At 35.4% G+C, this 14993-nt stretch overlaps 2 protein-coding genes across 3 annotated transcripts; one reads left to right on the top strand and one right to left on the bottom strand.

Annotated features, from left to right (window-relative positions):
- Positions 1 to 767: 767 nt before the first annotated feature.
- Positions 768 to 11728, top strand: LOC148230833 (uncharacterized). 2 transcript variants are annotated; one of them, XM_088194055.1, is made up of 9 exons: positions 768 to 1046; positions 1109 to 1255; positions 1329 to 2848; positions 2951 to 3171; positions 3241 to 3316; positions 3386 to 3467; positions 3537 to 3650; positions 3904 to 3995; positions 4067 to 11728. In XM_088194055.1, exons 4-9 carry the CDS (start codon positions 3077 to 3079, stop codon positions 8039 to 8041), a joined length of 4434 nt encoding a protein of 1477 aa, XP_088050181.1. In that variant the 5' UTR covers positions 768 to 1046; positions 1109 to 1255; positions 1329 to 2848; positions 2951 to 3076; the 3' UTR covers positions 8042 to 11728. The 2 variants fall into 2 exon arrangements, with proteins under 2 accessions (XP_088050181.1, XP_088050180.1); XM_088194054.1 differs by having other exon boundaries at positions 1329 to 1424; positions 3055 to 3171.
- On the bottom strand, positions 11727 to 12770 carry Mpv17 (Mitochondrial inner membrane protein MPV17). Its single transcript, XM_088194057.1, has 2 exons — positions 12462 to 12770; positions 11727 to 12393 (listed from the first exon to the last, which is right to left on the bottom strand). Exons 1-2 carry the CDS (start codon positions 12642 to 12644, stop codon positions 12052 to 12054), a joined length of 525 nt encoding a protein of 174 aa, XP_088050183.1. The 5' UTR covers positions 12645 to 12770; the 3' UTR covers positions 11727 to 12051.
- Between the last annotated feature and the right edge of the window lie 2223 nt (positions 12771 to 14993).

The raw sequence follows: 14993 nt of genomic DNA on the forward strand, positions 1-14993 counted from the left end.
ATTAAGGTAAACAAATCTTTTGAGAGTAGCAAATACATGTCTAAATGTAATCTTAAAAAATATATATTTTTTTTCCAAAAAAAATTAAAGAAAAATTAGTCAGAAGCAAAAATTAGTCAGAAGTAAAAAGAAATAATACTTACTATTGTTTTTCCAAAATTAATTGTAATTGTTTGTGTGGACTGCGCTTTCAAAATAAGATTATGAGAGCAATATGAAATTTTAGTAGAGAGAAGATCCAGATTCAAGAAAAAAATGACAGAGAAGCAATCAAGAGACGCTGGAATCACTACGCAGGAAGAATTTGCAATAGTCGCCCCAAATTCATCACAGGAGTTATATTTTTTCTGCAACTGTTATTTAATTTCAATGGATAGAAAATTACAATTAAAACATTTATGACGCTACTGCACTGCTTTACGCATTTTCCACAAATAAACGTTGGTTCTGATTAAATTAATATCGGAATATTAATTTAATATATAGTCTTTAAAAGGTAATATTTTTAAGTCTCAACTCAAGTTAAATAATATTTTTATGTTTTTTCGAACACCTTTTTTTATTTTATCGTAACGTTACGTCCCGCAATACATCATAAAACAACTGGTCACTTAATACAAATGCTTAATTTAAAAACTATAAAATATTTTATGGTTTTGAATTTGAAGCTATTTTTTTTTCTATTCAAATACATTTTATGTGAAAAAATGAATATTATCGACCTCCGTGACGTCGGCGCACTTACGGCGCATAACAAATTAGCTGTCGAACATATGGACGGAACGTGCGACGTTATGGCCGCGCAGCGTGCGAATAAAAAGTGTTAAAGTGCGCACAGCTGATCGAATGTCAAAGGGATGTACGTAGCAGGTCGGGGGCGGGGGCCGGCGCCCTGAACGCCCGATGGAGGCGGTCGCCCTCCGCGACTGCGCCTCGGGCGACGGCTCTGCCGACTCTGCCGCATCCGCCGCCTCCGCCGCCGCCCCTCAGCCGATGGACGCCGACAAAATCGACAGAATGCAGCAGGTCGTCGAGCACACAGTCAGGTGAGAGTCGACTTTTTTTAATTTTTCAATGGCGATTTGCATACTATCTGCGTTCGTTACAGCCCCGAGTCTCGCCAGCACATAATGCAACTGCTCTCCCAGATCAACTTACTCAACGGCACCGAAAAACTTCTGCTATACCTCAAGTTGCCTACCGGCGCTCCGACGATAGATCCACTCAAACAGCCTATAAATCCGTTAGGTTCAAGGTAAATCCATCTCTTCTCGAACTTTATCGCTGACTACGACACCGACTTAAATATAAACGTTTCATATTTTCAGAGCCGAAATACATCAGACGGTCATGTGGATACAAACGCACTTAGAAGTCGATCCGGACGTTTCGCTGCCAAAACAAGACGTTTATAACGAATATGTGTATGTGCACGAATGAGTGATAATAATTATACTTTCATACGCACATTACTGATTAACTAATCAGCACCATCTCAAAAATTATTTTAATTTTATTTCCACTAATAGGTAGTAACTCCTTTTCAAAGCTGCGAAATTGCGCATATGAATAAAAATCTGTAGAATAGAAATTTAAAAATATCTGTTAAATCCTAGACTTATCTGTCGGTGTACCCTAAGGATAAATCTCTTAGTTCCTATACTATTTACAGTATTCACAAAGGAATTTTCAATGATATCACTGCCCTATTCTCTGATGATACAGCTGTTCTATAAATGGTTTAACCAATTATTAACCAACTGCAATTTTGAATTTTTGTTTGCGCAATAATCCGGTCATTATAAAAATGAAATTGCACAAAAATAAATCTAAACTAGCTATCAAAGTTATATTTTTTATATAAATTAAATTATACTGAAAAGCACAAACATTTCTTGAACAACGAATCATAAAATTATTTAGGGTTTCAAGAGCAGCAAAGGTTTTAAAAAATTATATGCCGTAGCCATGATAAAACTCATTTTTAACACATTGAATACCGTGTGCACAAATTTGTGTGTTTCGTGATTTTCACTTCATATAACAAAATCACACGTTAAACTGCGTATTTACCGTAACATATTCATTAAGCGCTTTAGCCAAAGTTTTTACTAATATTATATTAAATAAAATAGTTGAAAAAATCAATATCAAAAATTCCAGAGGCTCAAAACTCAGGTAAAAAAATTTGGTTTAGGGCAGTGTTTACAGATTTTTTCTGAGAATATGTTCCACATATTATATATTCGTAATAATAAAATCAGTTACCATAATGTTGTGAATCACATACCAAGAAAATAAAAACGTATTTAAATAATTTTTAACACCTTACGGTCAATATATTATTTTTTATTACCTATGCATACCATCGATCGGTAGTCACTAAAGTTAGTTATATTATTGATATGACGCCTGAGAAACTGAGATCAAAACATGCTACGATGTATCAACATTGTTTCGCTGTCAAAAGTATCTAAGTTGAACGGTCGTGTGTTTATCGCCAAAAAATTTTCATTAGGTCCAGTTGAGTTTGGTTTATTTAAAGTTAGATTTGGGTTTGAACTTCAAATAGACGTTTCGCCATTGTAAAATTGCGTTTTATAGACATTTTAAAACAACAAAAAATTTTACTCTGATTCCCATTCGATCATTGATGTTGCATTGAAGCAGCATTGGGTGCGTTCAGTACTTGGATGGGTGACAGCTTGGGGTGTCGTTGACCATAAAGCAATAGATCAATCATCTGTCTATCCAAGAAACGAATTAAAAAAGAGACTAAGACTCATCTTAGGTTGTAGAGCCAATAAAAATATATAATTGCCTGTCAGTTAAATTGGATTTTCACTGAGTGAAAATATATTTTGGTAAAAATGTATTCGGATATGATTTCACTGATGTTTTAGTGAAATCATATCTGAATACATTTTTACCGAAATATATTTTCACTCAGCGAAAATAAATTAACAATACATCATAATCTTCGATTGTTAATACTAAAATCTATTCATAAAATATTAAAATAAAGTCATTTTATTATCATGGACCGGTTTTCAGACAATATTGCACGAGTACAAGAATGAAAGCTTTATCTACTGCAGATTTCGGAAAAGTCATGAAGCAAGTATATCCATGCGTTAAACCCAGACGGCTCGGTACTCGTGGAAATTCAAGGTAATCTTACACTAGTATGCTGATATTTAAAAATATACGTATAAATAAATAACATTATTTTTACTCTAGATATTGTTACGCCGGTATGCGAAAAAGGATAAAATTAGAAGTTCCTCAACTACCTGATTTGGATGAGAAGCCCAAGGTTAATTTTATAAATTGTATAGATGAAAATGACATTTGCCAGTGTATCTTAATTTAATTAACATTTCAGAATGCTGAAACGCCAGTTGCGCAAAACCATCTGTTAGTTGCAACATCGCAGTTGATTAGAGAATGGGCTGAGAAAATGTTAGGTATAGTATTTGGTGTAATATATATCTTAATTTCATACCTAGCAAAATTTAATTATGAATTATTCACAGGATTTAAATTTACAAATCTACAATCGTTGGCTCATCATCTCATAGAAAAAGACTTTGTCAACAACTCTTCAAATTCTGCTCTTGTACTATCTAATTCCAATGCCATCTTAGACGGTTTGTATTTTCATTATGAAATATATTTATTGAGCCATTGTTATCTATAACTGCTGGTTATAACTCTTTTCTAACCCATTCGTGTGTTAAAATCATTCAACAAAATTTGATAATCACTAACTTAAATTGTAAAATGCAATCGGTACAAAGTCAAAATATTACATTACCCTCAAATAGGCTTTCTACCTCAACATCTCTAGACTGGCTCAATATTCGTGGATATATGTTACGACTTAATTTATTTTTATTACAGAGAGTTACGAGGTTGTCAGCAATGATAAGAGTGACGACGATCCGAAACTACAACAGAGAGGAGTTATTAAGCAGCTTAAAAGAAAAATTCAGGTATTTATAAAATTATCAAAATTTCATATAAAATAGGAATTAAATTGTTTTTTTCTTCAATTGTTAAACAGTCACAACCCCAGAGTAGCCAGCCTAAAATTGTCAGTGCGCCCAAGAAGAGTAAATTGCACGATTCTCCCGAAGGTTGTTCTAACACTTTGTACAGACAAATCGAGACGCCAGGAAAGGAATATCCCATCAAAAGGGAGAAGGATCCGTTGACGCCTGAAGCGTTGTGTTATGTGCCTCGCGTGGATGAAAGTATCAAAGATTATACATTGCGAAAGTCCACCGAAGTGTTAAATGCAGACATTTCACCGCCTCAGAACTACTCTTCTAATCAATCCAGGGAGTGTTCTCTCATTAAAGCTGTTAATCTTGCACCTACAATGAATCCTAGGAATTATAATTCACCAGTCGTTATGAACTGTACGAAAAACTCGGTTTACAAATGTGACAATGAGCACATGGCTCCGAGCGTGACTCATCAACCGACTAATCTAAGCCGAAATACCTATGTACATTATAACTCCGATCCTTACCATCATCAATTTCCGCACTCCAGTTCTAACGTTCCGATAAACCTCAGTCACACCAATACTGACCACGATAACGTTCCGAAATTATATAAGCCTCCAGTTTTTAACAAGAGCAACGAGTTCGCCACACCTGTTTGCGAAAACGATACTCTCAATTTGTCCACGACAAATAGGCGGGATAATTGGCCTCCAGTGCAGACTCATCACCCGCCGCCTCCTCCGACCAAACTACCTTTACCCGGAAAGAAGATGATATTGGAAACTTACAATAACGAAAATCAGATCAACGCTCAGTCGTATTATAACAATCAAGCGATTAAACCTTCGCTGGTGTCTCCTGGTAAAATCAGCGATGCTCTTAATCGAGGCGAATATCTTCCTAAAAAGATGCGAGCTACCGAGACGTTCGGCGGTAAATTGGCAGCAGCTAGACTATTACACAATGCCGTGACGAACGTTCCCATTAACGATCCTGATAAGTACAATAAAACGCCAATTGCCAAAGTACCTGGGGAATTTTCTCAGTCGTCTCCTGCGAGTTCTCAACCAGAGGTGCCAATTACGAATTTAAATGCAGAAAAGAATCAATCCGGCGATAGTGCAGCCGATTCAAAGATCAACGACAGCTATCGACAGGTGTCGAACTACATGCCCTCTACGAATTTAGCAGAAAGCAGTGTTGAAGAATCGGCTCCCAAGGTGGATTTGGATAAGATCAATTTGAAAGCTTATAACGTCAAAAGAGTTCCGAGGGTTTATAATAAGAGAAACCCTAAAGATTTAAATAAAAATATGCCGGATAAACCGGCCACTCGCGGAAGACCGAGAAAAAAATCGTTGACAAAAGCAAAATACACTCGCCGGCAGCCAAAGAATAATAATGGTAAATTTTCAACTTGCGATCACACTAAATATCCAAAGCGTTCCAGCGATTCGTGTTGCAGTCTCACGGATACGATTAACATCAAAACTGGAATTATATGTAGAGAAAAGCATTCCGAGATTCTGAATCGCGAGAGAGTGTCTAGCATTTGTAACATGGATAAGCACGCGTTGGACGATTACTTGATTAACGAAAGCAGCAGTCAAGAAAACGAGGAAGAGTTGATGAAATATTTTCAACACAACGCCGATAGTCTATCTAATGATGAGAATGTAAAAGAAATCGCTCCCGAGAATGACGATGCTGACGTATCTAAAAGTAAAAACAAAAGTTCGGAAGCGAGTGTTGAGAAAAAAATTAACGAAGCTACTTTGCCCGTGATAATGGCTAATGCGTCTAACGTAAGCGATACGTCTACGCAAGAGAGTGATTTTTTAGATTCGACAATCGACGCCGTCGATGATCACAATCAATGTAAAGATGCGAAGTTATCTCAACTGCGCGAGTTGCTAAAGAAGAATTTCTCTATTAATTCTAGCGCGTCTGTTAACTCTGCTCCTAGAAGTAATATTTCAGATGATATATTAAAATCTACATCCGATTGTAACTTTCCTCATAATTCTAACGCTTCTGAAAGTGCTTTTACGTCTATCGCTAAAAAGAATAACTCGACTAATATGAACGTCGAGTATAAAGAAGGTTCCGCTTCTGCGAGTCTAGCTATGCTCTCTAAGAGACAATTGTGCAATCCTTCGGAAAGACCGATTTCGACATTAATGGATAATGCCGGGCTCAACGCTAGAAGGAGAGTCAGTTTTGATCATCACGATCAAATCGCTTCTTACAGCAATCACGCGTCGCCTGTTTACGGATCCGGTCAACAGAGCGTTCCGCATAGTCCGACGTCGAGAGCTCAACAGTTCAATTTTATGCCAATATCGCCAGGACCCCTTTCGCCCGTAAACTCCAACAAAAATTCGCCCAACGTCTCATGCAAAAGAGTGACGAGTCCGACGAAATTAACGGGGATTCGATCAATTTGCACATCGCCCATTGCCAGTCCGTTCGTCAGTCCTCGAAACACGCCCGTCCCACGAGCAAGGGTAGGCTGTCAAGTGAAACCGGTGCCGAGCAAGCTGCAGATGAGAAAGCTCAACAAACTGGGAGCCAACAAGAGTTTACAATTGAACGATAAATTTCAGTCTTCGTTTTGTAATCAGTCGCTGAAAACGTCACAGAGCGAAATGGGAAATTTTATAATACCAAACGAGCAGAGCACGGTACCGCGCTCTCCGAACTTTAACTCGAAAATAAGAAATTATCCCATGTCGGCGCCGCCATCGCCGAACATTTTAACTCCGAAATACAAACCTAATTTTATCAATCAAAACAATATGGGTTCACAAGCGTCGTGTACAAGCGTCATTCAAATTTTGCCTGTGCATTCCCAGTATCAGACCGCTGATTCAGTGAGAATCGCGATGATGGACCGCGATCAACCGCAGCACGTTTCCAACGATCCTCTAGCACACGAGGTCAGCACGTTTTTCTCCGATAGTGCCAATTCTATGGAAGACACGGGTAATTCTATTCGCTCGCAATCTGTGCCTTTGCATCAAAACGCCGCAATCCAAGACGGAGGTCTTTACTTCGGACACGACCAATCCAACAATTCAAACGCGAATTTAAACTTCATGAGTTATAATAACACTCCTTGCAATTCCATTCCCGCCACGCCGGTTCCCAGAGAGTTTTGCGACTTTGGCAACGCTTTAAACGATACTTGCGAATCAATATCGAAAGCATGTTTAAACTCTGAAAATCTAGATAAGATATATAACGTTCTGGATTCAACAGTGTCTTCGAGTTTGGTAGATAGTGTCGTTAAGCAAAACGATATGATGCTGAATCAAGTGAACGGAAATAATCTCACTCTGCCTAATTTCTCGCAAGACGTCACCAACAATAATATAATTGCACCACTGCTCACCGGAAATGTTAACATAAACGCAATGTCAAAACCGATGCAATACGCCGATTATAACGAATCCGAACCTAGCGTTTATTTGAAACGGTCCAACAGTGTCGAAATGGATAATATAGTGAACGAAAGCAGATTTTTTATATCCAGATCGGTTCCCAGTACGCCCCTGCCATGCGGCAAAACGACAATGCCGAATTTCGACTTAGTGCGAGCTAACCTCGAGAGCAGGAATCATTATCGAGATGAGTACAGCAGCACTGCATGCCGCAAACTGCTCTCGTCTAAATCTGTACCGTCCACTCCGCTCCTGACCGACGACCGGAACGTGTTCAGCTACAGTAACAGAGATTTCCTGATAAACGGCAACTCGGTCGATCAGAGCATATCGAACGCTTTCGGCGAGAAAGAGATTACTGGCGGCGAGTGCTTGCCGCACAAATTCTTGAACGACGGCGACACTCTCAAGGGGGACCCGTCCGTGTTGGCCGACTTGTCGAGCTCGCCGCTACAGGAGATCGACATGGTAAACAACGAACTGGCTTCGTTCAACGACATGGATATAGCGTCTGAATTGCCGACGTTCACTGCACAGGGTATAGCCGGCGAGAATGATTATTTAGGCGATCTGGATATGATATAGTTTGAAAGTGTCATATGTTTACGTTATTATATTTTTATAAATGTTAATTTTAATAATGGTAAAGTCGGATTTGAGTAAATTGACAGGTCTACGTTCAGCATAGTCAAATATTATTTAGTGGGTAGTCAGATATTTTTTAGTTCAGTTTTTAATTATGAGATCATTGCCGTTTAAATTTGATGAATGTTAAGAAAAGCACAATAGCATGAGCCTTTATTGGTTCAAAGTATACACTTAGTTTTTGATCCTTTATGTTAAATTTATGCCTCCATATCCTCCAAACCCTTATTTCAAAATCATTCGTATTTATTTAATACCTGATGAACTTGCCCGTGTAATGGAACAAAGGTACTTATATTTTGGTTTTAAAATATTGCATGAATAATATATTGCATAGAATATAATATACGCTTAATTTTTAAACCAGGGAAAACAGCTTTAATTTAATGTTTTTTGATGATCCAATTCTCAAATGGTGATTCTGTGAACAACTTTTCTTTTTTGGATTAGCGTGATTATTTATCAACAACGATTGTATTAACTAACTGGCTTTATAGTTTGTTTAATCAAGTTTGTCATATAAATTATTTTTAAAGATTAAACTTGTAATAATTCCGAACCGTTACCATTCATTCCTCGATTTCTACAGATGCTGTTTTTTCCATTACTTGAGATCATCTGGTTCATTATCTCAATAATAATGACGAAGCAGTGATTACAATCGATTCACTGAGTTTGCCCCATGAGATAGTTTGTCTTAGGCAATTGCTGCTATTTATGAAGAACAATTCAAAATATCTTATATATCATAACACAATAGAATCAATTTGATCAAAGCGTATTATGAACCGTTTACTTAATTGTATATCTAGTTGTAGCGCTTTGACTCCAGTGGGGCGAAATGCGAACGGAACAGCAAGGAGTGCGAGCGAATGTAATTCTGGTCACCCTCAGACTGACTGACCGACTGCTCTTTTATTCGCTTATCTATACTTAGACAATGATAATTAAATTAATTTGATTAATGTGCGAATAATTATAATAAATCGTGAGGGTATTAAACCCGACTTTAATGGTCATTATACAATTTGCGTGTAATAATTTTTGTATTGCTATGTGCATTTATATTTAATAAATAATTGCGAGGGTATTGCACCCGTCATTAATGGTCATCAATTGTCGGTCGCCACATAGTCATAAAATACAATTTTCAGGAAGACAAAAATATATTTTACTGCACTGTTCCATTAACTGTAACAATCACATATTAAGAGATAAGTTCATGTGATTACTTCTGCCTTTTGAGACGGTCTCTAAGTCATCGACAAATGCTACCATATATGAAAAATAATCCGAGATGTCTAATACATCATGAATTGATTAGAACATAATGTGAATGGTTTCAATGCTATTTGCCAAAATCAGTTGTAGATACATTCGACGGTGCTCCATCTTGACATTTTGCAGATTGACTCAAAGTGTATTCTATTTTAATAAATTACCATTCATTTCAGGCCTGAAAAAATGTGACATTTTTATTAGAACGATGAGATGGCCGATATAAAGCAGTAAAATATTAATCTAAAAAAATTATTAGAACATATATTTGTACATCTTACTAAAATATGTATTTTTGACTATCTATTAAATATGATTGTTTGCATGACGAGCCAGTTTATTCTTGAATCCGAGTATAGTGCGTAAGTTGTTGATTTATCGTGTGCTTGAGGAGTGTCTGCTTGTTTCGACGATTTTACATTAACTCGCATGAAGGTTTCTCACTCGGCAGATTTACGAAATGACGATACGCACATCGAAACGCATATACATATACGTTTGCCGCCTTTGCTTTTTACTACTTTATTAGGCAGCTATATATTTGTTATTTACACTCTGTCCGATATACTGAGTCAATATTCTTGAGTAAGAAAGACGACGAATTCAATCCGCTTTGCAAGTCATGATATATATATATATAAGCTTGATATTATCATAATCCCTCATTTTTTTATTGTATAAATCAATTATCAGAATATATTTTTATTGTAAGCAGTTTATTACTTTGATCGTAATCGCTGCGTATTACCGACTCGGTATTCCGGATAGAGTATAGTGTTGGATAGTTTCGTCAGTGTCGCATCCATCGTGCTCGTTATAATTTTATTATTATAACAATGAAAGTAAGACACTGTTAATTCAATATAAATGGGACCAAAAATATGGCTACAACAAAAATATTTAAAACTATCGCAGACGACGAATTTTGATAACTGATAGATGTATACACTTGTCGAAATATACGTTACGATTGAATTAACAATGTCTTATTGTAAAGACGTAAGAATAGCAAATCTCATAGACTTTTTATATATTTTTTTAAGTCCGATTTAAGAATTTTGAAAATGTTGATAGCATTAATGATGGTTTGCATTATTTGACAAATCTTGTAAGTGTAATAAATCTGCCGAACAATTAGATAAATCGTATATCTTTTGTAATATTATACTGTAGATTTTTTATGATATATTTGTATCGCATTACTTATGTATAAATTGTAAATGTCAGTGCAATTATATTAAACTAATGACAATTCAAGGTCGGGACTGTTAACTGGAAAATTGCTTATCGACTTTGAATAGTTGATGTTTTAGAAACACGGTATGATTGGACTTTAATCACTATTTGCGTAATTCTAGATAACCTTATTTGCAATTTTCATGAACATATTCGTGCGCTAAGATATTATATCATTCGAAAGTTACGTCAACATTTTCAAACATTCTTTACAATTTTTGCGGTAACGTGCAGTTCAAGGGAATATCAATTGATCGACGGAATTGACTGGATTCGAGGTGTTGATATCTTCTCGTATTTCGTCTTACCGCATACCTCATCAATTTATGTACAAATAAATATATAGTTATCCGTCAGTGGATTATTAAATGTATATGGTGCTAAAGATTTTATTAGTACTGTTTGATGGTGATGTTAAAGTGATACATAATTTTAGCGTTTAAATGTATTTCTGTAAATTTCATAAATTATTTTATAGTCGAGAATGTACAATATCTTGATTACGTTAAATTTTTGACATATAAAATATTTTTATTATTAAACTTTTAATATGTACTTTATTGTTATACTTTAAAGTAGTGCTTTTTTATAGATTATATCGTAATTGTAATGAGCAAATTATAAATTGCTGAATATATATATATACAGATGTGAATGTGTAACATAACTTACATAATATATTATATATTTTTTGTATAAATAATTGTCCAGTGAAATAACCAGTTGTTGTATGGTTGAAATTTTATTTTGTGTTTAATGATTTTAATTTAGGATAAGTAATGAGTACACATAGAATTAAAGAAGATAATGAGTATACATAGAATTAAAGAAGAAATTTAACACCTAAACTTCCATTTCAATATTTTTGTATAAACACTGCATATATTACATAATTTATAATATAGAAAATTAATTACAAAAATAAATACTTTGATTGATTTATGTTAAATTGTACTTTTGTGTATGTATGTATGTACTATACCATCTTTTATCTGTTGACAAATCGTTTATTACAATTGATGTGTTGTTGCACTGTAAATACTTTTCTGGAAAATGTGATGTTTTAAAGAATTAACATAATGCATTTTTTATTATTGAATAAACTATTAAATTGAATTAAGTTTCATTTATTTCAAACAAAAATTATATACATATAACTACACCGCATAATATGATCTTTACCACTTTTATATATTTCCATGATATCACAAATAATAATTTCGTATAAAAAAAACTAAACCCAACTCTTAAAAGTGACATATAATACCATTTATTATATTTTTTCCGATTCAAAAATTATAATTTACAACACATTAGTTTTTATTAATTTAAATATGCACTCGATAGAAAATTGTAGTTGAATTCAGAATTATCGCAAAAGAAAGTGTAAAATTGTTATTTATTATACAAATGTACAAGTTTATATCTTTTAGTGCTTACTTATGAGTTTTCCAAGACAGATACGTATTCCAAAATACAGCAAAAGATTGTACGTAAAGTACTTGGAAGCGCAACGGTATTAAATAAAAATTGCTCAGCTGCACCCACGGCCAAACATAATAATTTGTGGTCAATATGTCCAAGTAATTTTTTTTTAGTTCATCTTTAATTTCATCGAGCGATTTACCCTCTAGCGTCTTCAGCGAACTTATAAAAACGACTATGAACGTGGGAGCAAACATTCCTTGGTCGAACAAAACTTTTTTCAACACGACAACTTTTCCAACAGATCCGATGTATTTGTTTAATACTCCATACCAAGTGTTTAAAGCTGGTCCCTGAAATGAGTTATGTATATATAGTATAAACTATACTTATATATGTATTAAAATAATGAAAAAAATACCACGATTAATCCACCGATGGCGGCAAATCTAGCAGTACGCATCCAGTCGTACGATAAGGATACTTGAGATTCATTAGAATTATTTTTAGGCGTGTTGTTGACAGTTTGTGCCAACACATCGCCGACAGCCATTAAGGCACTTGTTTGTGCGCTAACCTTTAATAAAGCACGCCAATTCCTCATGGTTATTGTAAGGTATTTATTATATATTGTTTAGAAAATAAGCAATAGTAGCGGCGAACTGAACTTGAGCAATATAAAAATTTGACAGTCGCGGGCTACGTCTTAACGACATATTTGTTGAGCATTGATATTTTTTTTTAATATTTGTTTAATAAAACTTTAATATATTTTTTGCGAAATATACTTTGCATCAAACTTATTAATAATAAATATTATATTAAATTATTATGTTTAACGAGGTTGGATAATATCCAACATCAAATTTAATATACAAGAGTTACATGAACCTTTTTAGGTCGTAATATAATTAACAAAAAGATGATATATTTTTCATTCAGTTTTTACGGCGATTAAAACACTTACATGCAATTTTTTCAATTCTTAAGTTAACATGCATACATATAGAAAAACTTATTTGTTTAAATGCTTACTGCATTTTTTCATCGGATATAAACCTCTTTCCTTTGCATCGCTTGTGTAAGCTCTTCAAAGTAGTGAAAATGTTGCAATTAAAACGGATGCTCAATGCACTCAAAAAACATATTTTGCGTCTCGGCTATAACTTGACTTAGCGTAGCCCCACAAAAAAATCCAACGACGTTAAATTGCATGATTTTGGGAGCCAGTTGACGTCACTAAAACATTAAATAATATGACCTAGGAACTTTTCACACAAAGCATTTGACTTTGCAGCCGATGTGTGGTAAGTTGCGTCGTTTTGTTGAAACCATAAGTTTTTCACATTCATATCTTCGATTTCGTGCTTTTGGGGCTGTGATGATGGCGGTTGGCAATGAGACACAGATTGAGCCGCTGCAGTAATATTTATTTAAGGTTACAGTGATTACATTACAAAAATGGGGCGGACGCGCGACGGCACGCGTCCGAACCCTTACAAGCTTGCCGGTCGAGAGAGCGAAAACCGTCACAACAATGCTATTTCTGCGCCGACCAGTTTTAGCCATAACAAATCTATATTGGCCCCCATAGTGCCAAAAATAATCGGTTATCATGTGCATCATTGACTGTTTCAGTCCGACCTTTATTGATTTCAAAAAAGTAAGGCCCAATGACGCTGCTTGACCACAATGCGCACCAAACAGTCACTTTTGTGGCGATGTAATGTTCTCTTTGTAAATCACATGAGGATATTCCTCGCCCAGTATGCGATAATTTCGTCATAAGAAAAGCCCACTAGCTGTAAACGCCGACGAGTCGGCAGTTTCGGGTCTTCGACTTTACTTTCACTCACAGCAGTAATATTCTCGGCTGAATATTACATACCTTACCCTATCTCCAACACTTCCAGAATCTTAAAAAAATTCACTACGTTGCGAACTGTTCGCTCAGTAGGACAATGAAATTGATCTAAGTTTCGATACACAGTTCGTACAGAATTCTTATTTCTGTAGAATAATTGAACAATTTTACCGCAGTGAGCGGTGGTTGAGCGATTCTTTTTGTAAACTAACATTGACACTTTAACCTTTCCCTTACTGTGCCAAATAAATCCGTGCGTTACTGTGCTGTGTAGTCCATACGCATGCAAAGATTAGTGATTTATAATTAGAATATTCATAAATATCATGAAATGATTTGTGAAACGAGACATTTTGTCGACCCGTCAGCGATGCGTGAGTGCGTACGGAACTCGGAGCAAGCGTACTGCGATAGTCGCTACGATACTTGAGTCGCCGAGTATCGGCTACTTACATTGCCTTTGTACACGGTCGTATGAGACGAGTCGACAAAATTTGTGTACGGAGCTCGGAACAAGCATACTGCGATAGTTGCTACGATACTCAACTCGTCGAATATCGGATACTTGTATTGCCTTTGGTACGAAGGGCCTTTATATATAGCGCAACTTGAGTATCGTAGCGACTATGGGAGTACACTTGTACCGAGCTCCGTATGCATACGTTAATGCAGGGTCCTTGCCACGCAAGTTGTGGCTTGTTAAAAATGGGGAGCAATTAATAAATATTAAATTTGTTTATTACCAGATTTTGAAAAAATCTGAGTGTCCTCAGATATTTATCATCAGAAGGCAAATTTCTGCAGGAGCTATAAATAAAGGGCATTTCGTAAATATTTGTTCATTTAGAGAAGCAAAAAAGACACCTCAGACATTTTTGTTAAAGGAGGACGTCTGTTCACCATACTATTAGCCGTTCTTCAATTTATATGTAGCACTGCTGTTATTATCAGTACAACAGTCTATATCTATTACATTTTCAAATGCTTTTAATTGACTCTTTTTTAAATCATTACTTCTTGAGTGATCATGTAAATATCAGGCTTATAAGATGTTTAAAACATGAAATACAAATAAAAATAAAACACGAT

The sequence above is a fragment of the Plectrocnemia conspersa genome, unplaced genomic scaffold (assembly GCF_051122295.1).
Source record: "Plectrocnemia conspersa isolate PC_06_02 unplaced genomic scaffold, ASM5112229v1 ptg000010l, whole genome shotgun sequence".
NCBI classification, from domain to species: domain Eukaryota; kingdom Metazoa; phylum Arthropoda; class Insecta; order Trichoptera; family Polycentropodidae; genus Plectrocnemia; species Plectrocnemia conspersa.